At 47.9% G+C, this 24,287-nt stretch overlaps 8 protein-coding genes and 1 non-coding gene across 9 annotated transcripts; 7 read left to right on the top strand and 2 right to left on the bottom strand.

Annotated features, from left to right (window-relative positions):
• Positions 1 to 2,082: 2,082 nt before the first annotated feature.
• AGABI2DRAFT_143746 (hypothetical protein) lies at positions 2,083 to 3,440 on the bottom strand (the record flags this gene model as incomplete). The annotated part of the gene is made up of 2 exons (XM_006461976.1): positions 2,083 to 2,228; positions 2,573 to 3,440. The coding sequence occupies 2 exons, from the start codon at positions 3,438 to 3,440 to the stop codon at positions 2,083 to 2,085; spliced, it is 1,014 nt and encodes a 337-aa protein (XP_006462039.1).
• A 706-nt stretch (positions 3,441 to 4,146) lies between these two features.
• AGABI2DRAFT_143745 (hypothetical protein) lies at positions 4,147 to 5,241 on the top strand (the record flags this gene model as incomplete). Its single annotated transcript, XM_006461975.1, has 3 exons — positions 4,147 to 4,258; positions 4,300 to 4,751; positions 4,777 to 5,241. 3 exons carry the CDS (start codon positions 4,147 to 4,149, stop codon positions 5,239 to 5,241), a joined length of 1,029 nt encoding a protein of 342 aa, XP_006462038.1.
• A 1,628-nt stretch (positions 5,242 to 6,869) lies between these two features.
• Positions 6,870 to 9,251, top strand: AGABI2DRAFT_70540 (hypothetical protein; the record flags this gene model as incomplete). Its single annotated transcript, XM_006461974.1, has 3 exons — positions 6,870 to 7,117; positions 8,857 to 8,904; positions 9,065 to 9,251. Coding segments are annotated over 3 exons (483 nt in total), but the record flags the coding sequence as incomplete, so codon positions are not given.
• Positions 9,252 to 10,494: 1,243 nt separating this feature from the next.
• Positions 10,495 to 10,812, top strand: AGABI2DRAFT_55823 (hypothetical protein; the record flags this gene model as incomplete). Its single annotated transcript, XM_006461973.1, has 1 exon — positions 10,495 to 10,812. A coding segment is annotated over one exon (318 nt), but the record flags the coding sequence as incomplete, so codon positions are not given.
• Positions 10,813 to 12,642: 1,830 nt separating this feature from the next.
• AGABI2DRAFT_118893 (hypothetical protein) lies at positions 12,643 to 13,131 on the top strand (the record flags this gene model as incomplete). Its single annotated transcript, XM_006461972.1, has 1 exon — positions 12,643 to 13,131. The coding sequence occupies one exon, from the start codon at positions 12,643 to 12,645 to the stop codon at positions 13,129 to 13,131; it is 489 nt and encodes a 162-aa protein (XP_006462035.1).
• Positions 13,132 to 15,923: 2,792 nt separating this feature from the next.
• Positions 15,924 to 16,337, top strand: AGABI2DRAFT_45138 (hypothetical protein; the record flags this gene model as incomplete). Its single annotated transcript, XM_006461447.1, has 1 exon — positions 15,924 to 16,337. A coding segment is annotated over one exon (414 nt), but the record flags the coding sequence as incomplete, so codon positions are not given.
• Positions 16,338 to 16,624: 287 nt separating this feature from the next.
• AGABI2DRAFT_118891 (hypothetical protein) lies at positions 16,625 to 17,698 on the top strand (the record flags this gene model as incomplete). The annotated part of the gene is made up of 1 exon (XM_006461971.1): positions 16,625 to 17,698. The coding sequence occupies one exon, from the start codon at positions 16,625 to 16,627 to the stop codon at positions 17,696 to 17,698; it is 1,074 nt and encodes a 357-aa protein (XP_006462034.1).
• A 3,219-nt stretch (positions 17,699 to 20,917) lies between these two features.
• AGABI2DRAFT_t58 lies at positions 20,918 to 20,990 on the bottom strand. Its single transcript has one exon. It is a non-coding gene; the product is annotated as a tRNA-Cys (tRNA).
• Positions 20,991 to 21,568: 578 nt separating this feature from the next.
• AGABI2DRAFT_45187 (hypothetical protein) lies at positions 21,569 to 22,000 on the top strand (the record flags this gene model as incomplete). The annotated part of the gene is made up of 1 exon (XM_006461449.1): positions 21,569 to 22,000. A coding segment is annotated over one exon (432 nt), but the record flags the coding sequence as incomplete, so codon positions are not given.
• Between the last annotated feature and the right edge of the window lie 2,287 nt (positions 22,001 to 24,287).

The raw sequence follows: 24,287 nt of genomic DNA, 5'->3' as shown, positions 1-24,287 counted from the left end.
ATGCTAACTCCACCACCTTCCATTCTCGGTATCAATCCCAGTACGTTCCGGCTATCCCTTTCCGACTCAATCCGTTCGCATCAATCCCGGCAATATCGATTCCGACTTACCGGTCACGTTGACCGATGGAATGCCGCAATACCGAAGGTATTGCGGTTGCGCTCCCACGGTCGCTTTACGACCAACGCAACGTGGGTTGTTATTTCCATCGCAAGACCTACCCGCTTCAAGACCTCCTTTCCGTTGCACCGTCGGAATCCCTTAAGGTAAAGACTCCTTTCTGTTATTTCAACTCGAACTATTGCGCAATCCTTGCGCTATTATCTTTCATGTTTCCGAATCCGTATTCTATTCATTCTTCGTGTATTTAAGCCGTAGATATTCTGTACGGTACTTCAGTCTGAAAATCAACTTAGATTGTTCCTCGCTATCTCTCGCTTGATCTCTCTCTCGCTCTCAAACAATTCCGCATTCCGCGGGTCGCTTGTCTCTGTCTCTAAATCGGCTATCGACTTAGTTGGAAGGCATAGTGCACCGTTCCCGTGTCGCTAAGGCCAAAGCCGTTTGTTCGCTAAGTCCTTTCCGGCTTAGCGTTACCTTTCCGGTCATAGTCTTAACAGATACAAAGAAAGCATAAGCACAGGACATTTCATAAGTCAGACCAAAGGTTAAACCACAAGTCAGACAAAATTTCATAAGTTTATTGACAAGTCAAACAGGTTCTCATAAGTGAATAAGTCAGATAACAAGGCAAGCATCACAGCATTATAAGAACATTATACTGTATGTCTTGATCTACTGTTCATAAAATTCCGGATAAATCACGACAAATCTTAGAATATTAAAAGAACATAAGTTTATATGTATGTCATTGTCGGAAAACATACCAGTTATGGAGATACAGAAAAACATGACAAGAATGACATGTTTTCTACTGGTTACTGTGCCGATTTTGATGATTGAAGAGTGTAAGTATATGTTTTCAAGGTCCAGGAATCCGAATCTGTCATTACAATTATTATCTGATCAATATTAGAGGAGCTATAGCGCAATTTTGTGTTTATCATATGTTAAATGTGCCATATCACAGTAGGCTTTCATCCAACCAAAGATCTAACAACATATTCGGACTCCCTGACCTGAAAACTATAGGAATACACTTTTAGATCATTAAAATCCATGCAGAAATGACCCGAAAATATCTCCTACCTATGATTTGAGGAACTTTGACTCGAAAATCCCTAGTCCAGCAGTCATGTGACATCATGTGACATGTTGAACTTCTGTTTCGAGCACGACGTTGATCCTTCCTCATCACCACCATTATTCCTCCCCTCCCCATCCTCTCCCTCCCCCTTTCTTGCCCTCCAGGCCTGTAACTTAGTAAGTAACATCCTTATCACCTTCCTAGCTCTCCCCCAGCTGATTCTCAGCTTAATTAGGACGCTTTTTTGCCTTTTTAGGCCGCTTTTTTAGGGCTATTTTGGGAGGGTTTTGAGAGGAGATGTGAGGATGATATGTGGATGAGTTTTGGGGGGATTTCTAGTCTTTGGTGAGTGCTTTTTGACTCTTCATCTACTCATACTCATTTGTTACTTTTAGAATCACATTTCTCATCATTTCCCCCCCCATCTTCCATTTCTACCCCCCTGGCTGCTGTCATATCCCTCTTGTCCGCTTTTTTCAGGGTCTATTTCCTCTTTAGGAAGTCTGTATTATACATGATGTATTGTATTTACTATATGAATATAATTCTTTGTTCCTTATGCATTATGATGTTCCTTATGATTGAGCTTATACTCTCTTACATCCTCTTACTGTCTTAAGTACTTACTTATGCAACTTAAGATAAATCCTCATGACTTATGATAATCTTGAATCTTATGACCATATTGTGACTTATGCACTTATGATTTACTTAAGTATTGCATAAGTCAGAACCTCAGACGGTGACATGCCTTATGCAAAAATGACTTATACTGACTTATGATTTTTATAAGTTTGCATAAGTCAAATTTAAGTCACTTTACCTTTTCCTGATGTTGGTGTTCCGTCTGCGTTTCTCATCTTGATCGGATGTTGTCATTTGGTTTTCTCCAAGTTTTCCTTCTTAACCAATCCTTTGGCTACTAGCGTCATATGTGCTCCAGAGTCGATAAGGGCTTTGACCGTCTTAGTTCCATTCTTTGTTTTGATATTTGCGTCTAGCAAGATTTCGCGCTTCGAGTCTCGTTTGAAAGGGATAATATAGGTAGATTTCGAAATAGGTGATACATGGTGAGAGACTCTACGTTTTAGGGGTCGATCCTTCGCACTCAGGTTGACCCGTCGACAAAATCCTGTTCTTCGGCTGCGTTTTCCTCCTCTTGAGGGTTTTCTTCAGCAAATCCTCGAGTTCTAGCTTTCTTCGGCGCTTTGCAATACTTGGCAATGTGTCTTATGCGGTTACAGTTGTAACAAGTCGTTGGTTTCCTTGGTTGCCTGCAGTCTTTGGCAAAATGTCCGAACTTTCCGCAATTGAAGCATTTCTTCTGGTTATTAGAGAATTGGGCCCTAGCAGTTTCAGAACTACCAATCTCCATTGGTTGGCCGTTTCCTCCATAGGTTACTCCAGAAGAGGTGTGTTTGTCGAACATGTGCATGGTTTCAGCTCCTATTCCAACCGACTTGATTACATTGGTCCATTCGGCAAGGTTGGTGGGTAGATTGGTGGGTGGGAATGATAAGATGGTTCGTATGATATCCTTCCAAACGTTCTTCTTGAGTAAAAATACTGCGTGTTGATCGTCTGTGCCCGCTTTGTTCTTTAGCAAGTTGAATTCGACCAGGTAGTCGATAATGGGCCTTCTTCCTTGGACTAGGGTTTCGATAGTGACTTCGCTCTTCTCCTTCTCTTTTCCATCAATGAAAGCTTCCTTCATCTCCTTCTCAAACTCCTTCCATGATATCTTGTTGTTACCGTTGATTCTGTCAGCGACTAGAGCGGCTAGTGCTCCCGCTGTTCCATTGTGCATCCGCGAGATGCAAGCGATGATCTTGTCATTGTCGGTGGTGACTTTGTTGAATGTCAAAAATAGTTGGATACTCCTCCACCAATCCTCAAACTTCTCTCTACTTCCCTCAAACTTTCCTGGGTCGGGGATTAAAGCTCTGAAGGTATCGTTGGTCGACATGTTTGCTAATTTGTTGGCAAGTTCTTCTTCTTCTTCAAGTGATAAGTGACTGGTTGGTTCGTCTTCGTCCTCCTTTTCTGAGTGATGGTTCTCTTCTACTGTCTGTTGAATCTGCTCGTCTTCTTCTTCCGGTCTCGGTTGAAGTTGTTGTAATAGCCTTAGATGCTCGTGCTCAGCTTTCTTTTCAAGCTCCTGTAATGTCTCCTGTTGGTAGATGTTCAAATCTTCTTCGATCATTCTCTGTAGATCCTGTTTCCGACTTGGCATGCAATAGTGCCCGAGTTAAGTACTCTGTAAAAAATTCGACGCGATAGAGCGACCTTCAACGCAAAGTGGCGTTCAAAAATGTGGGTGACGACACAATAGAGCGACCTTCAACGCAAGTGCGTTCAACTGGTAGATTCTGCCGTATGCACTACCACTACAGCAAGCCCTCGATAGCTGCTGTCTGCAAGGTGAGGTGTAGACGCTTTACCAGATGTTACGACCTTAGTCTGTAGGACTCAGGTTGCAGACAAGTGACAAAGACTTGAGAGTGAGAAGAGAGTAAGAGAAAGGGAAAGATACAATTGGTAAAGCGTAAGGAATACAGCAGTACCTAGTAGTCTTATATATGTAAAGGTATCTACCCAAGGTTAACTAAGTATAGAACGGGCTGAGTAACAGTGAGTCATAGTACTCAGGGTAGTGGAGCAAGACCATGTGGAAAGAAGGAAGATGATCAATCATGAGAATAGAAGATTGATCATGAGAACAAAAAGATATAAAAGGTAACCTGAAAGATCAATCATGGAATGATCATGAGAAGAGAAAGATAAACAAGGTAAGGTCAAAGAAGAAGTGACAAGGGAACGAATGATGGGAGAAGTGTAGGTGGACCAGAGGATATCCAGGTATGTGGAAATGAGTAAGCATAATGACGTCCTTCCTGTAGGATGGTAAATTCATAACAGTAGTAGCAATACATCGTACAATGCCCGCTCTGCATCGCAAGAAGAATCCTACACCGTCTACCGCCCCCTCGGGGGCTCGTCCATCACCTCCGGCGTCGCTTCTGCCCGCCAAACCCGACAATACTGATAAAGGTAAAATGTCAAAGGGCCGTCTGGCTAATCTACTGGGATAGGTGCAGCCCTGCCGGCTGTCAAGACACCGCCCAGCGTTCCCCATCCTTTGGTCCCGGCGGAGTCTCCATCGGCCCCACTTCCCTCCCCTCCCCGCGCGCCGTCGCCTTCACTGTTGGTGCTCTCCAAGCGGTCCCACATGTCGGGATCCTTGTCCTCCGGCCCGTCTGTTGCTGCCGTTTTGGTATGCGACGATGACTCTTCCATGGATCTCAAATACGAGTCCGCCACCCCCCATCCTAGCTCTCCCGAGCATTTGGACAGTAGCGAAGCCGTGGAGTATATCACGGAACTCCTCGACAACAGCGTAGGGCTTATGATGGCGCTATGCTCCTCAGATTGGAAAGCCAAACTCCTCAAAGGCTTTCCCGCCATCATGGATGATGATCTCAACGACATCCATACAGCATTCATGAAGATAATCCCCTCTCTTCGTGATTCCCTCCCCCCTGCAGTAGTTGCGCCTGCCCATTCCGCAGGACGCACAGCCACCCGCTGAATCAGCCAAATCCAAACCGCTGAAGAAGAAGTCCCGGGTTGAGCCGGCTTCTTCTGACGTCACGATGCAGCCTCCGGCTCCGGAACCTGTCCGGACTGAGACTGGCGCCCTTCCCCTTCAGGGCTTGAAGCAATTCAAGCCCAAGACATCTAAGCGCGCGCCTCCCCCAGCAAGTGCCCCCGCAGTCTCCTTTGCAGCCCCGTCAGCGCCTCGCAAGTCGAGCCGCCGACACCACCACACCACACACGGCGCAAAGCGCCATGGTATCAAAGTCATTCCGCTGCCGGGCCTCAACATCACGGCTGCCTCATTTACTCCCGAGGTCATCAACGCGCTCAAAGTATCACCGGTCGGTTCCGAACTGGCCAAACTAATCAAGCACAAGCCGCGCTTCATGCGCGCTTCCCCCCATTCTGACTCATCAGGAAAACGGGATTTTTCTTAATTCTACTTAGAGCCACTTAGAGCTACTTCGACTATCTTAATGACAAGCTAAGAACATAAAGAAGGTTCAGAAGCCCAAGAATACCCAGGTTACTTAAATAGTTCTTAGAAATTCAGCTCAAAGATAAAGATAAGAAAACCAAGAACCAAAGAACACTAAAAAGACTTGACCTTCTCAACAAAACATTATATACTTAGCTTAAGGAGAAAAAGAAGAAAACCAAGGATCAAGGAATGTTTAAAAGAGCTAGATTTTTTCAACAGAAGCTTAAAGTGAAACAAGATCATCAACTTTTTCGAGTGTAAACAATTTTATGTTCACTATAAAACATGTTTAGAGAGACATTATGTTGTATGCTCTGTTCTACTGCTTGTAAAATTACGGAAAAATCACGACAAATCTTAGAATATTAAAAGAACATAAGTGTATATGTATGTCTTTGTCGGAAAACATACCAGTTATGGAGATATAGAAAAACATGACAAGAATGTCACATTTCATACTGGTTCCTGCGCCGATTTTCATGTTTTAAGAGTGCAACTATATGTATTCAAGGTCCAGGAATTCGAATCTGATTTTAGTTTTATTATCCGATCAAAATTAGAGGAGCTACAGCGCAATTTTGTGTTTATCATATGTTAAATGTGCCATATCTCAATAGGTTTTCATCCAACAAAGAATCTAATTAGATATTCAAACTCCCTGACCTCGAAAATATAGGAATACACTTTTAGATCATCAAATTCTATGCAGAAATGACCAGAAAATATCTCCTACCTATGTTTTGAGGAACTTTGACTCGAAAATCCCAAGTCCAGCAGTCACATGATGTCATGTGACATGTTGAACTTCTGTTTCGAGCATGACCGTTGATCCTTCCTCATCACCACCATCATTCCTCCCCTCCCCTCCCTCCCCTCCCCTCCCCTTCCCTCCTCATTACTCTCCTGGGCCTATATTCAAGTGAGTACCTTCCCTTCCCTTCCCTAGCTCTCTCCCAGCTAATTCTAAGCTGGTTTAGGACACTTTTTTTGCCTATTTTGGACGCTTTTTTGGGTGATTTTTAGAGGGTTATTTGAGGGGATACTTGAGCAGATAATTGGGGGGATAATTGGGGAATGTATGGAGGAGTTTTGGGGGGATTTTAGACATTCTCTAGTCCCTGGTGAGTGCTCTCTATCTCTGTATGTTTTCATACTCATTTGTTACTTGTAGACTATTCCTTTTCTCATCATCACTCCCTCATCATCACTCCCTCATCATCCCATCCTATCCTTTTGTATAGATTGTATCCAATGTATTATATCTACTATGCTAATATAATCACTTTCACTCTGAAGCTTCTTATTATTGTCTTAGTTGACCTTGAGTGTCTTAAATATGTACTTGTGTGACTTTAATATGACTTTTTATCAATTTATTTTTATGTCAACATTTTTATATTTATGAGAAAGACATCAACTAAGTACAGTTTAAGTAACTTTTAAGTCATTTCCAGGAACCTTGAGATACACAGGCCTAAGTATCATTAAGAAGATTAAGACAGGTATTGATTCTTAATTGTTTCTTAATGACTGATTAAGACCAATTAAGATCGATTAAGAAAAAAACCGTTTTGCTGATGCTCATGCTGGGCATGGGTCGACATCCACAACACGGTGTCGGGCGCTCGCGCTCGCGCCTTCATCGACAAGGTGGTTAGCGTCTCAGGCGTTAACTGCCGCATCCTGGGCACTAAGCCCCATTCTGGCTCTGTCCTGTGCTCCCGATGCCAGCGATGGGGTCACCATCATCAACAGTGCCGCGCCAAGTCTACGCGCTGTTCCCTTTGCGGTGGGCCGCATCGCGCCGGCTTTTTTTTTTTTTTTTTTTTTTTGTAATCAATTGGCTGTTCAAGCCTTCTATTCCAGCGATATAAGTACATGCGAACACTACGTACAACATGCTGAGAATATGGGTGCCATGACGCGTTCCCGAACAGAAAAAGAAATCATATCCTGCGCGACGAGGTCAAGCGCTAACTTTGAGAAAAAGAAAAAATAAATGTCCGATCGAAAAAGAATGATACATCAGTGTGCGGCCCCGGAACGAATCAAACAGCCAGGCACAGACCATACCTAGTACCGGAACGCGAGACCAAGATAAAATCAAGCGGAGAGTAGACATAAGAAAATGAAAACGAATGTTGGTAGGCCAAACCGGCGCTAACTCCCGAAACACGTTTTGACACGCGCTGATCACTTCTTAGGGAATTGGCGCCTCAGCCAATCCCTATCAAATCGGTTCTGCCAGAACAGACACGAAGTGTCTGTGGCAGAGTGGTCGTGTTTCGTCTTGCCTGCCGCAAATGTCGACCCAAGCGATGCAAGTGTCGCTGTGGGCCGAAGTCCGCATGAAACGGACGGCATGTTTGATGGCAATAGAAAGCTCCTTGCCTACCGGTGAAATTGCAAGCGCGTTGGTAAACGCGCTGCGCTGAGCGGATTGCCAAACCTTCGGTTCAGCGGGGATCATAGGCACGAAGATGACCTTGAGGTAGGATGTCGAAGTGATGGGAGAGGATTTGATGGGCACGACGCCCGCAACAGTGACGAGACGCCGGATGTGCTTGAGAACATATGCGGTCTCGGAAGAGGAAAGAACCCGGCTCGCGGCAATGAAAATGCCGGATCCAGAGTCCTCAGAATGTTCGAGAATGACATCAGAGTTGACATCATCTTGGAGGTGCTTGTTGATCTCGGCAAGCATAGCCGGGGAAATGTGACTGGCGCGGATAGAAGATCCGGCCGGTGGAGTGAGCTGCATGCCACGGCGCGAAGCGCCGTGGCATGTATGACGAGCCCTACGTTTTTTGCCCGAAGGCTTGGACGCAGGGGCAATGGCGACAGCCGCGGGAGCGGCGGGAGCCTGAGGGCGGAGCGGAGGCTGCTGTTGAGGGGGACGGCGTGCAGCGGCCTTGGCGTACGTGTTATTCTTAGAAGGGACAGGGTCCTTTCCAAAAATGGGAGGCTGGGGTGGAGGAGGGGGGGTCGGCTGCGCCGGCTTCGCCTTTTTCGATTTTCGCGGGGTCATGTCCATGTCGGCCGACAGAGACCGTGGCCGAGGGGTGGCTGTACCTGAGGGAGTAGGAGGAGGAGGGGTTGGTTCGAGTGCCGGTGGCGGGGGATCGACCGACCCGATTATCATTGCGAGCTGCTCACTGAAGGAGCCGATGCCTGTGACGGAAGAGATCTTCGTATCATCAAGATCGCGATGCTTGATGATAGTGTGTGTTGCTCGCACCACGCAATCCGTGAACTGCGCGTAGAGCGGGTGATCACCTTCGATGTCCTCAAACATGCGAATTGTGGTGTTGATGAGTTTGATCATACCCTTCTGACCAGCGGTCAGGACGCGGGAACAACCAGAGGAGGGGGTGGAAGTCGGTGCCGGTGTCGGGGTTGACGGGAACGGTGCCGGAGATTGTTTGTCCGAACCTTGGGAGCCCGAGGCGTAGGACAGGGGAGTGAAGAAGGAGTCTGGGAGCCCAGACTGCCTGGAAGGTGTTGGTGTCGTCATACGAGACGCCGCCGGGAGCTCGAGTTCATCTTCCATGTTCCTCGCCGCTTGTAGAAGAGCACGTCCAACCGCACTGTTGAACATACCTTCCGGAATCTCTCCTTCGTCAGACCAGTCGCCCGAGTCCTCAAAGTCCTCGCGCGTATCCATCGTAGAATGCTATGTATTGCTACTCGAGTATAAGCACTGAGACTTCCAAAAGAGGAAGGTAGTGGTTACAGTTCAAGGAGCGATTGCCGCATTGCGCCGGCAACCACACCATGAGCGTTGCCGCAAATTGCATCAACGTTCATCAATGCGTCAACTGCACTACCTCCAGGCCCGCCGATAGACGCCGACACGCCGCAACGGATCCCAAGTGCCCGTTCTGGCAACACCGCTTCGATCGCGCATGGCTTCGCCGCCAATTCAAACCGCGCGACGGCACCACCAAGCCCACGTCCGGCAAGTGACCTTACTTCCACGCAGCAACATTCGCTCCTCGCGAGGGCCTTGGATACGTTTCTTTTTTCTCCTTCAGCTTCGGCCACGGCTGCGGGTCTGCCATTTTTCATGTCTTTACGAACTGATGTGTTGTGAAGTCGACTTATTAGGGATATTTTCTTAGTAGGTTATATAATTTCTTTTCTTTTGTGGCGTTATGGAATTAGCGCGCCACTTTGGGGGCCCTGGAGGATTATTGGAGGCGGGGCAACTTGTAAGTCCCTTAGCTTCTATGACCACTGTTGCCGGTGCTGGATAAGTCATCTCTGGTCGGTATCCCTATTCCGTAGTATTACATCCTGTACGTCGGTAGTTGCGCTGGTGTTTCGTAGTTGGTAGGTGATAGTGTAGTTTGGTTCTTTATCTGTTTCTTTACTTTGTTGTTGTTCTGGGCACTTGTACTGTAGAAGGGGGGCCCCCGCCTACTGCGCGGTATGCGTGCAGGCACCGTGTAATAAATTCTGATTGAAACAAAAAAAAAAAAAAAAAAAAATCTCTAAGTCCATCAATAACACTTGTAGACTGCTTGCTCACTCTAACACACCCCCTTGATCTAGCCAGTCTACTCAAGTCCCAATAGTGGAACAGCAAACTCAACTACCTTCTTTGCCACAGCCTTGGTAAGGATGTGTTAGAGTGAGCAAGCAGTCTACAAGTGTAGTTGGTGGACTTAGATATATGCGGACAAGTTTAGTCACATGATAGCTTAGTCATGTATGGTTGAACTTCCCTGTGGACGCTTCAGAGGCCTTAGCTTCTTACAGTCTGTCCACAGGTGAGTACAAGTTAGTATATCACAATATAGCTTCTTACAGTCTGTCCACAGTTGTCCCTAGGATTGCTCAGTCAGTTCCTGTCCGTTCGCCTCGTTTCTAGGACCGTTAGACTTGCCACTGCGTTGCGTACATTCTACGCTCAACAGGTTATGGGCCCCGGCTTCTAATGCTTAAAAAACGACGTTTACTTCAACAACTACAACTCTTCCCCAATCATCTTTCCTGCCCTCCAACTTCTTTCACTTCCCCTGCCCTCATTTCGACTCCAATGGCCTCCGGATTGCCCACTTTCGCGAAACTCAACGAGGAAAACTACTCCACATGGTCTGGAGAGATGGAGGCGTGGCTGAGAGCCTCTGGGCTCTGGAGACTTGTCTCAGGCAGGCAGAAGGCTCCCTCCACCTCTAGCCCTGTTACCCAGGCTGAAGCGGACGCTCTGGACGCATTTGAGGCTCGCTTGGACAAGGCTGCAGGCTGGCTGTACCTTATGGTTGAGCAGGAGCAAAGGATTCACTTCTCTGGCATCCAGGACAGCCCAGTGAAGATGTGGGAGGCTCTAGAGGCTGTACATTGTCAGAAAAGGGCTGGAATGCGATTCAATGCCTATGATGACCTCTTCTCCATCCGAAAACTCGAGGAGGAGTCACTCCAATCCCTTATCAACAGAGTGGAGAGCTCTAAACGAAAAATCAAGGAACTCCGCCCCTCTTCCTTCACTCTAGAGCAGCTAGATGATGAGCTAGCCTCTATGGCTCTCATCAGAGCGCTCCCGGACGGGTTTTCCGGCTTCACTTCGTCTCTATTGCTTATGGACAAGCTGGACAAGACTACAGTCCATCAGGCCTTTGTCACTGAGGACTTACAACGTCGAAAACGCGCTCAGGACGCCTCTGGGACCTCCCAGGCTCTTGCAGCTCGCTCTGGCTCCCAATTTGCGACGAAAACCTGCGATTTCTGCGGGAGAGAGGGCCACAAGTTCTCTGAATGCAAAACCTTCGAGAGAGCGAAGTCCCGGGCACAGGAGGACGCACAAAAGCCTAGAACTCCGTAAAAGAGGGCTAACAAGGCTCAGGAAGAGTCTGGGAGCTCTAGCTCGACTCAGGCTCCCGAAAAAGCGCAGAGAGTCACCAAGTTTGCTGGTAATGCAAGTACCCCTCATCCCTCACCTTCACCCTCGCCTTCTACACCTCTCCAGCTCGATGCTGACTTCCAATGGCTAGCAGATACAGGGGCCACTTCTCATATGACCCCTCACTGGCACTGGTTCAAGTCATATACCAGTCACAAAATCCCCATCCGACTAGCTGACAACTCAATTGTCTATTCTTCGGGGGTGGGATCTGTAGTCTTTGAGCCAGTTGTGAATGGAAAGGTGGTCAGAGCAGTCGAGATGACTAGAGTTCTGCATGTCCCGGCTCTCCGGAGCAATCTACTATCATGTCTATACCTTGCCCGTAACAAGGGCTTCAATATCACCATCTCCTCTCAATCCATTGACTTCAAACATAAGGGAACAATACTTTTCACGGCCACTATTCATTCTAACAACTCTGCTGAGCTCGACGGCTCAACTGTGACTTCTGAGACTGCTTTCTCTGTCTCTACCCTCCCGGTTGACCTCTCGCTATGGCATCGTCGCTTTATTCATCACAACTACGCTGATGTAAAGTCTATGATCAGTAAGGATCTAGTTTCTGGGCTCAAACTCGAGTCTAACTCATGTCCTGACTCTATCTGTGAGCCATGTCTAGCTGGCAAGATGCATTCCCTTCCTTTTCCCTCCTCTTTGAATCACAATCGCTCCCCTCTCGAGCTGGTGCATTCAGATCTTCACGGACTGCTCCCAGTCGCTTCACACTCAGGCTACAAGTACTGGATTACCTTCATCGACAACTCGACACGTTTTCGGGCAGTGTATCTGCTTAAAGCAAAGTCTGAGGCATTTGAAGCCTTCAAAGTCTACAAATCCTGGGCTGAGACTCAACTCGGAGTCAAACTGCGAGCACTACAGGATGACAAGGGAGGTGAATACATGTCTAATGCTTTCATAAGCTTTACTGAGCTTGCTGGCATCGAGAGACGTCACTCGACTCGGAACCGGCCTCAGCAGAATGGTCTTGCTGAACGGGCTAATAGGACTATGGGAGAGAGGATCACTGCTATGCTCTCGGAATCTCTGTTAGAGTGAGCAAGCAGTCTACAAGTGTTACTGGTGGACTTAGATATATGCGGACGAGTTTAGTCACATGATAGCTTAGTCATGTATGGTTGAACTTCCCTGTGGACGCTTCAGAGGCCTTAGCTTCTTACAGTGTATCCACAGGTGAGTACAAGTTATTAGAACTTAATACAGCTTCTTACAGTGTATCCACAGTTTGTCCTTGGGATTGCTCAGTCAGTTCCTATCCGTTTGACTCGCTTCTAGGCTCGTTAGGATCGCCACTGCAACCGCTATCGTTCTACGCTTAACAGGTTATGGGCCCCGGCTTCTAACAGCCTTCAAAACGCGTTTTTTGCCACTTTCTACCATTTTCCCCTCTATATCTCAACTTCTATCCCTTCCCCTGCACTCAAATTGACGTCTATGGCTTCGCAATCGCGCACACATGCTTCCTACGCATGGGACACCATTTCGACGCTTTTTGGCGCGTCTCCGACGCGTCTGAGAGCCTCTACATTGACCACAACTCCCTCTGACAGCCATACACCCTCTCCACACTCTCTGGGACCGATTTCTGGCCCTAAGAACGTGTCAATCGCTTGTTCGTTTTGTGGGAGGGTAGGGCACATGTCTAGGAGGTGCAGGAAGCGAAAGAACGCGAAAAAACGCGCTCAGGAGCGCTCCAGACTGCCTGGAACATCTAAAAGTAATGTCACAGGGCCACTTGGCCATCTGAGTGGGATAGGTGCAGCTCTTCCAGCTGTCAAGACACCACCCACTCCTCCTGGGGATGTTTCTACTGGTTCTGGCTCTCCTGGCTCTGATATTCCACTGAGAGCATCCGCTCTTGGTGCTTATTCCTCTCCCTCATCCTCCCCCTCATCATCTTCCTCACCATCCTCGCCACTATAGCTTGATGCTGACTTTTTCTGGCTGGCTGATACTGGTGCTACATCCCACATGACTCCTCACCGCCATTGGTTCAAATCCTACTCCTCTCATCGCATCCCTATCCGCCTTGCTGACAACTCTACTGTCTATTCAGCTGGTGTAGGGTCTGTTGTCTTTCAACCGGTGGTGAATGGAAAAGAGACTAGAGCGGTCGAGTTTACAAGAGTCCTTCATGTTCCTGACCTCAGGAGTAATCTCTTATCATGTCTCTACCTTGCCCGACACAAGGGCTTCAATATCACCATCTCTCATTCCTTCTTGATCTTATACCACCACCTTCCCTTTTGGGACTTTGGTGTGGAAGAGCGTCTTAGTTGGAATACATACTGTTTCTGAGGGACAACGCTTGATATCTCGCGACCCCTCCAGTGTTCACAAGTATGGCCGACTACCGTGATCGACCGTACCCCGCCCGCCCATCCCGCCCGTCATCTCCGACGGGTTCACACAGGAGCAGAGCCTCTCAAAGTAGCACGCACTCTCGATTCATCGGAGCTCTCGATGCTGCCAAATCATCAGTCAAATCCTCCATCAAAAAAGCTCTTAAGCCTAAGAGGAAGAACTTCATCGAAGAAGGATTCGAAAGAATCGCCGCGGAGGAAAAGACGCTCATGGAAAGAGCAGAACTAGAGACCGTTCCCACATCGCAGGAGAGCGAGAAAGAGCTTGAGGAACTTATAGAAGAGAGAAGAGCTTTGAGGAGGAGATATGATGATGACTCGGACGAAGATGAAGTTGTAGAGGATAGCGACGAAGAAAACGACGATGCAAAAGCCGCCGCCGTACCAAGTCAGACTGACTCCAACCTTTGGAATCAGTTCTCAACACCTCCAGCGGAACTCATGACCACTCTGCCAATCCCATCTCCCATTGATGCGTCTCCGTCGACGTACGGGCTCCCCACCCCCTCTCCAGCACTCCTCGACCATCCAGCGTTGAGGGACACGCACACGCCTCCCCGAACCCACGAGGCCTTGCCCGATTTGGACAAGACCCCTACTACACCCCGGGTAATGAAAGTTACCGAAGCCGAAGCGTACGCGCTTAAAGTCCGAGCGGCAAACAACACGGACAGTCAAGTCATGACAGGCGTCAGCATGTCATCTAATCAGTTTGAAGAGAACGTCAACAAATCGAAGGAGATAGTTGGCGAGATCGTAGATGAGGAGATTCGGAGCTCGACACCCGACCTTCCGGATGAGCCATGGACATTTTCTGACGACCAAGTCGCTGGTTTCAGGGAAAATCTAAACGGGATCCTAAACAGCATGGCCCGTATCACACCCAGGATGGCGACTAACCCGGACGCCATCGCCCTCGAACTTGCCAAATTTGTGGGCAGGCTTATCAACTCTGAGTGGGCTGAAGTCAAGGTTGGACATGAGTCCATCGTATCAGTTATCAGAGAAGCAGCAACGTACCGTACCCCGGTTGACGTTCCCCCTCCCCCCCCGGTGAAGAACATTTCGTTCACGCCGACCCCCATCCCTACTCCAGCAAACGCTCCGACTCCTATGGAAGTCGATGCGTCCCCTCCGAGAATCCCGGCCGCTGTCAAAGGCAAGAAAAAGGCCTCGCCCCTTCCCCCGACTCCCCAACATCCAGGCACCACCTCTCCGGTGTTCGCGTCTCCCATAAAGATCAGTGCGGTTCCCAAACCGCTCGTTCAACCATCAAAGACTGGTAAACAAGGTAAGCCAGTCACTTCGTATATGCCCATTAAGCTGTCGGTGGCTTCCAAGCTGACAGCGACTAACGAGACGCTAGCGGGAGTCACGCCCCGTATGCCCGAGTCCGGTTTCAGCCGGCAAGCTAAGGGCAGAGACGCTAGCGGGAGTAACGCCCCGTCCACCAGTGCAGTTCCTGCTGCCGGCAGGAGTCGAGACACTAGTGGGAGTAACGCCCCGTTGAACCCGCCCAAGAGCGGTAAAGGTGCCCCAGGTAAGTCAGGGGCATCTACCACAGCAGAACACGGAACTCGTTCTGGTCCTCCCCCTGTCCCCATGCACTCCAAGCCGAATTCTCAATCAAGGAGCGCAGAAATGAAGAATAATGCGCGTGCGTTCGCTGCACGTGTCGTTCCCAAATCCTATGCCCAGGCGGCCAAGCAGTCTGTGGCGCCTACCGCCCCCGCTCCCATTGTCATGGAAGAAACCATCCAATGGGCTAAAGCACTACGAGAACAATGTCCTGAAATGACGATGCAGGATGCTTTGAAAGCGGTAGCCCCGGTGGTCAACACGCCACCAAGCTCGAATGAAGTGATAGTGCCAAAGTCGAAGAAGGCGCTTGCAGCCCAAAAAGCCGCCCAAGGAATTACGGGTGGACTCAATCGGAAGTCCGCTCAGTTCGCTTTCTCCCACATTGTTCAACCGGAACACTTCGGTGACATGGGGAAAGTAGTTGATGCCATGAACAGGTATCTAGTATTCCATAAATCGCAGATGAGGGTCCAAAATGGCTGCTTGTTCAAGAATGTCGTCCACTTTTATCTTAACTTAGTACCTAACAAACAGGGGTTCATGTTGATAAGAGAGTCGTTATACAAAGCGTTGGAAGCAGAACTCCCTGAAGGGGACAATGATCTGCCCAATGCACCACAATCTGTAGCCCACTTGATTCTGAAAGGGTTCGATTATTTCACTAGCCAATACAATAAACGCCCGGAAGATATCCTCACGGGTGATCAAGTGATTGAAGCTATGGGGTCTGTTGACCAATTCCGTGGCTTGGAATGCGTTAGAAAGCCTGCTGTTGTCCGATCTCGAGGATCAAGGGACATGGCGGTTGCGTTTGTAGATGTTTGGGATTCAAAGACTGGGTCGCGTACGAAAGACCTAGTAAATAAAGTATATCATATTCGAGGTAAACTTATTAAAGTAGAATATGCTAGACAGAGAGAGTTCGTTCCACAGTGTCAGAAGTGTTGGAAATGGAACCACGGAACATCCCGGTGTCGCCTCAGCCATCAGCTGTGCGCCCGATGCGGTCAACCCCACATGACCAAGAACCACACCTTGTTCGCTACATGTTGCGGAGCGGCAAGGAAGAAGGAGGATTGGACAGGAGAATGCAAGCACGAGATAAAGTGCATCAATTGCAAAGGCAACCACAATGCCGACTCCACCAAATGCACGTATAAGCGGCATCAGAACAACATTTCGTGGCATGATCAAAGGCGTGCTACGGATATGGCAATTGAAAGAGAAAAGCGCGACAACAGGCGCCGAACCATTCACCAAGCTCGTCAACTTGACGACGAGCAAATTATCGAAATCCCTTCTTCTTCCGAATGAATAGTACAACGGAAAGAGACATTAATACTATTAGCAGACCTGAACAATCTGCACCACGGTCATTACAATACTTGACTATTTTATCATTCAATGCGCGTAAGAGTTGGGAAACCACCTCTATCGTACTGGACAAATGTGCCGGATATGTGGACATAATCATGTTCCAGGAGCCGGGGTGGAAGGGTGTGAGGAGACAACCTTCTACCAAAAACAAGGAGGGCGACGTGGCGTGCGGCCCTCCTTTACACAACTCGTGGCGTCCTTTCACGGAAGCTTTCGACAACAGAGATGAAGATAGAGCAGCCAGAAGGGTGCTCACTTACATCAACAGACGACTGGATGTTTTCAAACCACAACTCCGGTCAGACATCCTTAAACATCGTGACGCATCATTAGTCACTTTGCACATTCCTCAACCTCGTAGAGGTATACCTCACGAATTCAACATCCTCAACGTATACAATGAAGGGGAAACACATGCGGCGGTGCATGAACTTAGACGGATCACTGAGACTTTGCCACGGATATCGTTGTGTGCAGGGGACTTCAATATCCAAGATCGTACATGGGACGAAGGAGCGGTCAATCAAATCAGGCCCTCCTCTCCCTTCATGAGGCTTCAGGAGCTGTTCACAGACCTGGAAATTCAATACGTGCACCCCGTAAACAGAGGAACACCAACGAGGATACCTGACGATGCGGAGTCACGAGCATCTGTTATTGACTTGGTCACAGCATCAGCGGCCTTGGTTAACCAAGAAGGATTCCACTACAAAGTGAAGGTGGATGATAGAGAAAGGTGGGGGTCGGATCACCGGCCTCTTCAAATTGAGGTGCCGATCTCAGGAAGTGAGCCAGAGATGAGGTGTAAGCAGAAGATTGAAGCGTGGTCGGAGGAGGAGGACGACTACGTGGCACAGATATGCGGAGATATTGGCAGGCTGATAGAAAATGCATCTGAGTCGGTGGAGGACTTGGAGGCAACAATGGGAAGAGTGTCTACTGCGTTTGAAAGAGCATGGGAGGAGTACTCAGAAGAGAGAAAACCGAGCCGTCACGGGAAGAAGTGGTGGAATGAGGATTGTAAGAAGGCATACCAGGAGATGGGGGAGAATGGAGGGCCTAGGAATAGAGAAATGCGTAATAAAATGAAGAAGACGTTGCACGTAGCAAGGAGACAATACTTTGACAAACAAATTCATAGTATGGCAAGTGATAGGAAAAGACCATAGGACTTGATGCCATGGACTAGAGAGAGGAAGATGCCGGCGGTAGAGGCGATCCTAGACAGTGAAGGAAATTCATGCAACAATGAGGAGAAACTGTTTGAAACCCTTCACAATACGTACAATGCGGCGGATAATAGAGAGGTGGATATGAGCAGCATGTATAGAGAGTTAGAAGAGTTCGAGGAGAGGGAATGGGTGAAGTTTTCTGTTCAAGAATTTCACGATGCGCTCAAGAATTGTGCCAAGAACACGGCACCTGGGCCAGATCACGTCTCCTGGAGATTGTGGAAGCGATTTGCGACAGATGATACAGTCTGCCAATTCGTCACGAAGATAGCTAATGCCTGTTTTGATACTGGGTACTGGCCTCAACACTTCAAACAGTCCATTTCGGTGATCATTCCGAAACCGGGCAAACCGTCATACGACAAGGCCAAATCGTTCAGGCCTATCGTCTTACTCAACACGATGGGGAAACTCATTGAGAAAATGATCGTGCGGAGGCTTCAGTTCGAGAGCATCGAAGCCGGTGTCATTCATCCTTGTCAAACCGGAGGTATACTCCAAAGATCGGTTGAGGATGCAGCAGTCGCATTAACACATCATGTTCGTACGGCGTGGGCAAAGAAAAAGGTGACTTCAGTTTTGGCTTTTGATGTAGCACAATTCTTTCCTTCTCTAAATCATAACGTTCTTTCTAAAATTTTCAAACATTTTGGGTTTTCGGCTAGTGTAGTTTCTTTTTTCTCTGATTATTTAGTAGGAAGAAAAACGCAATATTCCATAGACAATATCACTTCTCCTCTATTCGATAGTAATGTAGGAGTTGGTCAAGGTAGCGCACTGTCGCCTATACTCTCTGCTTTGTATATAGCGCCGTGTTTTCATTTACTGGACAAATGGGTCAAAGACGAGGAGGACCGTATTCATTTTCCTTTAATTTCTTTTCTTTCTTTTGTAGACGATGGACTTCTTGTTGCTACGGGGATTGTAGAATGGACACTCACGACACTCTTAAAGAGGCGTATGCCCAAATGACTTCCATTTTCAAGGACTTTGGCCTGGTTATGGAACATACAAAGACGGAATTGTTCAATTTTGCGGACTCCGCCCGTAACAAAAACTCGCCAAATCCCAGCATGAATTTGGGAGTGGCCCCTTTCACCCGCGAGTCTCCATGTGTCCCCAAAGACGTGTGGAGATATCTTGGAATCATGTTTGATCGTAATTTGACCTTTCGCGATCACGTCAAATTTTATTCCACCAAGTCGGTTTCTGCAGTTCGTTGCATGAAGTCGCTTGGAAATTCCAACCGAGGATTGACGCCAAAACAAAAGCGTCTCCTTTACATCTCGTGCATCCAACCAATAGTGACATTCGGATTACGCTGTTGGTACAAACCGGGAACGAGAGCATTTAAATCTAACATCAAAATGCTCCGTCTCACTCATAATCAAGGAGCGCGCTGGATTACAGGCGCATTCAGAACTTCTCCTATGGGAGACATGTCGGCCGTGGCTGGTCTCATGCCTCTCCACCTCCAACTTAAGAAGCTGTTTGAGAGATCGGTCATCCGCATCAACACGCTTCACCCGCACCACCCCGTTCTTTCACTATTAGAGCGGCGAAAAGCCAAAGGATCTACCCTACATCCCAACGCCTTGGAACGCAAATCCAAGACAATCCGCAAAGTCATCAAGTCTCCATTGGACTCGGTGATTGACAACCCTTCCTCAGAGATATTCGACCCCCTCTCTGAACACATCAAACCTGGACATCGGCTTGTGGACCGACATCCAGACAAAGTCAAATTCGTTCTCATGCCAAAGAATCGCAAAGACAGAGACGAATACCACAGCAAATTGAACCTTGCTCCCGTAACGGAACCGAACGCCCTGCATCTGTTTACAGCAGGCGTCAAACACAAGTTTGATCCTAGCATGCCCGTGCCGCATCGAACTCACTCGCATATTGCGCTTGTCACAGTATTCAAAGGACAAGCCGTAACTTCTAAAACGAGGGCCGCCGGAAGGCGGGTCAACGATGAAACAATTGTCGGATGGTCAACATTTCTGGCATTAATCAAAGCGCATAAGAAGCTTCAAAAGGGATGGCCTATCTCCAAGGTCGTCCTCTACACCATGTCAAGAATCTGATGTCAACCAACTCCAAACCGCTCAGATCACAGCTTTCTATTGCTGTATCCCTAGCCTTCGACGCCATTGCTACAGACTTCCCAGAGGTCGAAATTGAAGTGCGAGGCTTTAACAAATCGTGGGCCACAGCTCCGGGCACCTATACAGAGGACTCGGGAATGTTACAGCCGTTGGCTCAAAGAGCATATCATTCAGCGGAGACCGCAAGGACGTTTACAGAGCACTCTCTCTCATTCCCTCAATCTGCTTTGTATCACTACACGAGACAGAAAACTACGCGAGACGCCATTTACTTATGGCAAATCGGTTTCCAAGGAGTCTGCACGCCAAGCGAGCCGCCACCACACATGCCGTCCTCAGATGGTATAGGAACGCGCTCAGGACCATCGGTTCGCTCGCAAGGACACAACGTGCCGCCACCACACATGCTTTCTTCGGGAAGTATAGGAACGCGCTCGAGACTCGGGAACGCATCACGCGAGCCGCCACCACACATGCCGTCTTCGGATAGTATAGGAACGCGCTCAGGGCCTTCGGTCCGCTCGCAAATACAAGGTTCTTCTTATCATATCCAGTCTTGTTTCAAAGGTAACAGCTGGTATGAAATTACTGACAAGGAAGGCAACGAAGTACTTCCAAGTCATTTACAAGGCGGTCCATGGTTCCAAAATTATCAAGGAGTCAAAGCTGCCAGCAACTCGCCACTCTTCGCTTGTCTCATGCGAGTCATGTGCAACCATGCACCGATAGGGGAATATAGAGTGAGGTTCTTCCCAGAGGAGCCTTACAAATCGTGTCAATGCGATCTCAAGTCACCGGAGACGCGGCAACATCTACTAATGGTCTGTCCTCTGTTCGTGAGGCGGATCAATCATTACGACTTGGACGGTATCACTACTATATGTGGACTTATTCTGTTCCTTCAAGACAATCCCCAAGCATTCAGTTTCGAACCACCGGAACTATCGCGACTTGCAGACGAAAGCTGGCCAGCATACAGGAGAGAGTTAGAGTTGGCTAGAGATGCTGAGAATAAAAGGAGGAAGAAGCTGTCAAGATAGAAAAGTGACCACACCAGGGTTTGAACCTGGGACCATCCCAATTGCACTAGGAAGCTCTAACCACTGAGCTATATGATCTTAGTATATAGTAGCTAAGATGTTATATGTATACATCTTAGGCCTAGAGGTGGAACCCACGACTGAGGGCCTGCTGCAGGGGCTGAGGCACAGTACAGATTATGTGAGAGCACAGAGCTCCGAACTGTCAGGTGACTTGTCCTGTCATCACCTAACAGAAGCAAAGGCTTCCTCCACTAGTCGGGCCGATATTCTTGCACAAGTCTATCGAGTTCGTAAGACATTGGAATGTGTGGGAGATAGATGACGGATGGGGAGATATCTTCTATGCGGCGATGAGAGAGATCAAGCCTGTCTCGCAGGCGGTGTTGAAAAGAGGTAGAAGACGGATGATTTTCTTTTATCTTGTGTACGAACGTTTCTGTTTCTTTGTTTACTTAGCTGTACTTGTATCCAGATTCGAACAGTCTCTTCTTTCTTTTTCTTTTTCTCTTTTAGCTTCGACCTTGTCAGCTGGATACTTTCGCGTAGAGTAGTTAAGTACAGGTGATGAAAAGTACGGGGAACGTGTCATGGCACCCTTTAAGTAGTTTTGAAATAAACTATGATGATTACAAAAAAAAAAAAAAAAAAAAAAAAATATCACCATCTCTGCTCATTCTATTGACTTCAAATACCAAGGGATTTCGCTTTTCACGGCCACTATCCATTCCAACAACTCTGCTGAGCTCGACGGCTCAACTCTCACTTCGGAGGCTGCTTTTTCTGTCTCCACTCTCCCAGTTGACATCTCGCTATGGCATCGTGGCTTCATTCATCACAACTACGCTGATGTGAAGTCTATGATCAGTAAGGAGCTAGTTACTGGCTTGAAACTCGAGTCAAATTCGCCTCCTGATGCTATCTGTGAGCCCTGCCTTGCTGGCAAGATGCATTCCCATCCTTTTCCCTCCTCCTTGAATCACAATCGCTCTCCTCTTGAGCTTGTGCATTCAGACCTTCATGGACCGCTCCCAGTCTCTACTCACTCAGGCTACAAGTACTGGATTACCTTCATCGACGACTCGACACGTTTTCGGGCAGTGTATCTGCTTAAAGCAAAGTCTGAGGCATTTGAAGCGTTCAAAGTCTACAAATCCTGGGCTGAGACTCAACTCGGAGTCAAACTGCGAGCTCTACAGGATGACAAGGGTGGCGAGTATATGTCTAAGGCTTTTCTAGCCTTCACACAGGAAGCTGGCATCGAGAGGAGGCATTCTACTCGAAATAGACCTCAACAGAATGGACTTGCAGAACGTGCTAATAGGACTATGGGAGAGAGGATCACTGCTATGCTCTCGGAATCTCGGCTACCTGGTTCGTTCTGGGGTGAATGTATCTTGTCTATGGTTCATGTCTGGAATATGCTTCCCACTGCTTCGCTTTTGGGCACTACTCCCTTCCAAGCTTTCTATAAGCGAAAACCTGATGTCTCACATCTCCGGGTATGGGGGTGCACTTCCTATGTCCATGTACAACGAGATAAGCGAAATTCTATTCAGCCTCACTACGAGAAGTGTGTCTTTATAGGCTATCCGGCTGGATACAAAGGCTGGAAATTCTACAACCCAGTCACTAAGCGAACCATGATCTCCGAGAGAGCTGATTTTGATGAGAGATACTTTCCGGGCACTGTTAAGCGTAGAACGATAGCGGTTGCAGTGGCGATCCTAACGAGCCTAGAAACGAGCTGAACGGATAAGAACTGACTGAGCAATCCCTAGAACAAACTGTGGACAGACTGTAAGAAGCTGTATTGAGTTCTAACAACTTGTACTCACCTGTGGACAGACTGTAAGAAGCTAAGGCCTCTGAAGCGTCCACAGGGGAGTTCAACCATACATGACTAAGCTATCATGTGACTAAACTCGTCCGCATATATCTAAGTCCACCAACTACACTTGTGACTGCTTGCTCACACTCTAACAGGCACTTCCAAAGCCCAACTCGAGGCTGTCCCGTCATTTGCTTGCCTACCAGAGTCACTACCAATTCCTAATGATACATTATCACACTCGGGACTGCCACCTCTACAGGATGAAGGGGGTGATAATCACATCCCTCCTGCTCGTCCTAAGACTCCCACTCCGTCCGCTTCAGTTCCTCCTGAAGAGAAGCCAGTTCTACCCCTACCACTTCCAGTAAGTCCTCCATTTTTTTTTTTTTTTTTTTGTAATCATCATAGTTTATTTCAAAACTACTTAAAGGGTGCCATGACGCGTTCCCCGTACTTTTCATCACCTGTACTTAACTACTCTACGCGAAAGTATCCAGCTGACAAGGTCGAAGCTAAAAGAGAAAAAGAAAAAGAAAGAAGAGACTGTTCGAATCTGGATACAAGTACAGCTAAGTAAACAAAGAAACAGAAACGTTCGTACACAAGATAAAAGAAAATCATCCGTCTTCTACCTCTTTTCAACACCGCCTGCGAGACAGGCTTGATCTCTCTCATCGCCGCATAGAAGATATCTCCCCATCCGTCATCTATCTCCCACACATTCCAATGTCTTACGAACTCGATCGACTCGTGCAAGAAGATCGGCCCGACTAATGGAGGAAGTCTCTTTTCCTTTCTCCTTTTATTCTCTGCTTCTCTAGCCAACTCTAATTCTCTCCTGTACGCTGGCCAGCTTTCGTCTGCAAGTCGCGGCAATTCCGGTGGTTCGAAACTGAACGCTTGGGGATTATCTTGGAGGAACAGAATGAGTCCACGTATAGTAGTGATACCGTCCAAGTCGTAATGATTGATCCGCCTCACGAACAGAGGACAGACCATTAGTAGATGTTGCCGAGTCTCAGGTGACTTGAGATCGCATTGGCATGATTTGTAAGGCTCCTTTGGGAAGAACCTCACTCTATATTCCCCTATCGGTGCATGGTTGCACATGACTCGCATGAGACGAGCGAAGAGTGGCGAGTTACTGGCAGCCTTGACTCCTTGATAAGATTGGAACCAAGGGCCACCTTGTAAATGACTTGGAAGTATTTCATTGCCTTCCTTGTCAGTAATGTCATACCAGCCATTACCTTTGAAGCAAGACTGAATATGATTTGGTGAACTTTGCATTTGCGAGCGGACCGAAGGTCCTGAGCGCGTTCCTATACCATCCGAAGACGGAATGTGTGGTGGCGGCTCGCTTGGATTGTTCCCGAGTCTTGAGCGCGTTCCTATACTACCCGAAGGCAGCATGTGTGGTGGCGGCACGTTGTGTCCTTGCGAGCGGACTGGAGGTCCTGAGCGCGTTCCTATACTATCCAAAGACAGCATGTATGGTGGCGGCTCGCTTGGCGTGCAGACTCCTTGGAAACCTATTTGCC

The sequence above is a fragment of the Agaricus bisporus genome, assembly GCF_000300575.1.
Source record: "Agaricus bisporus var. bisporus H97 unplaced genomic scaffold AGABI2scaffold_6, whole genome shotgun sequence".
Lineage (NCBI taxonomy): Eukaryota > Fungi > Basidiomycota > Agaricomycetes > Agaricales > Agaricaceae > Agaricus > Agaricus bisporus.
This window is presented reverse-complemented; position numbering and strand designations above follow the sequence as displayed.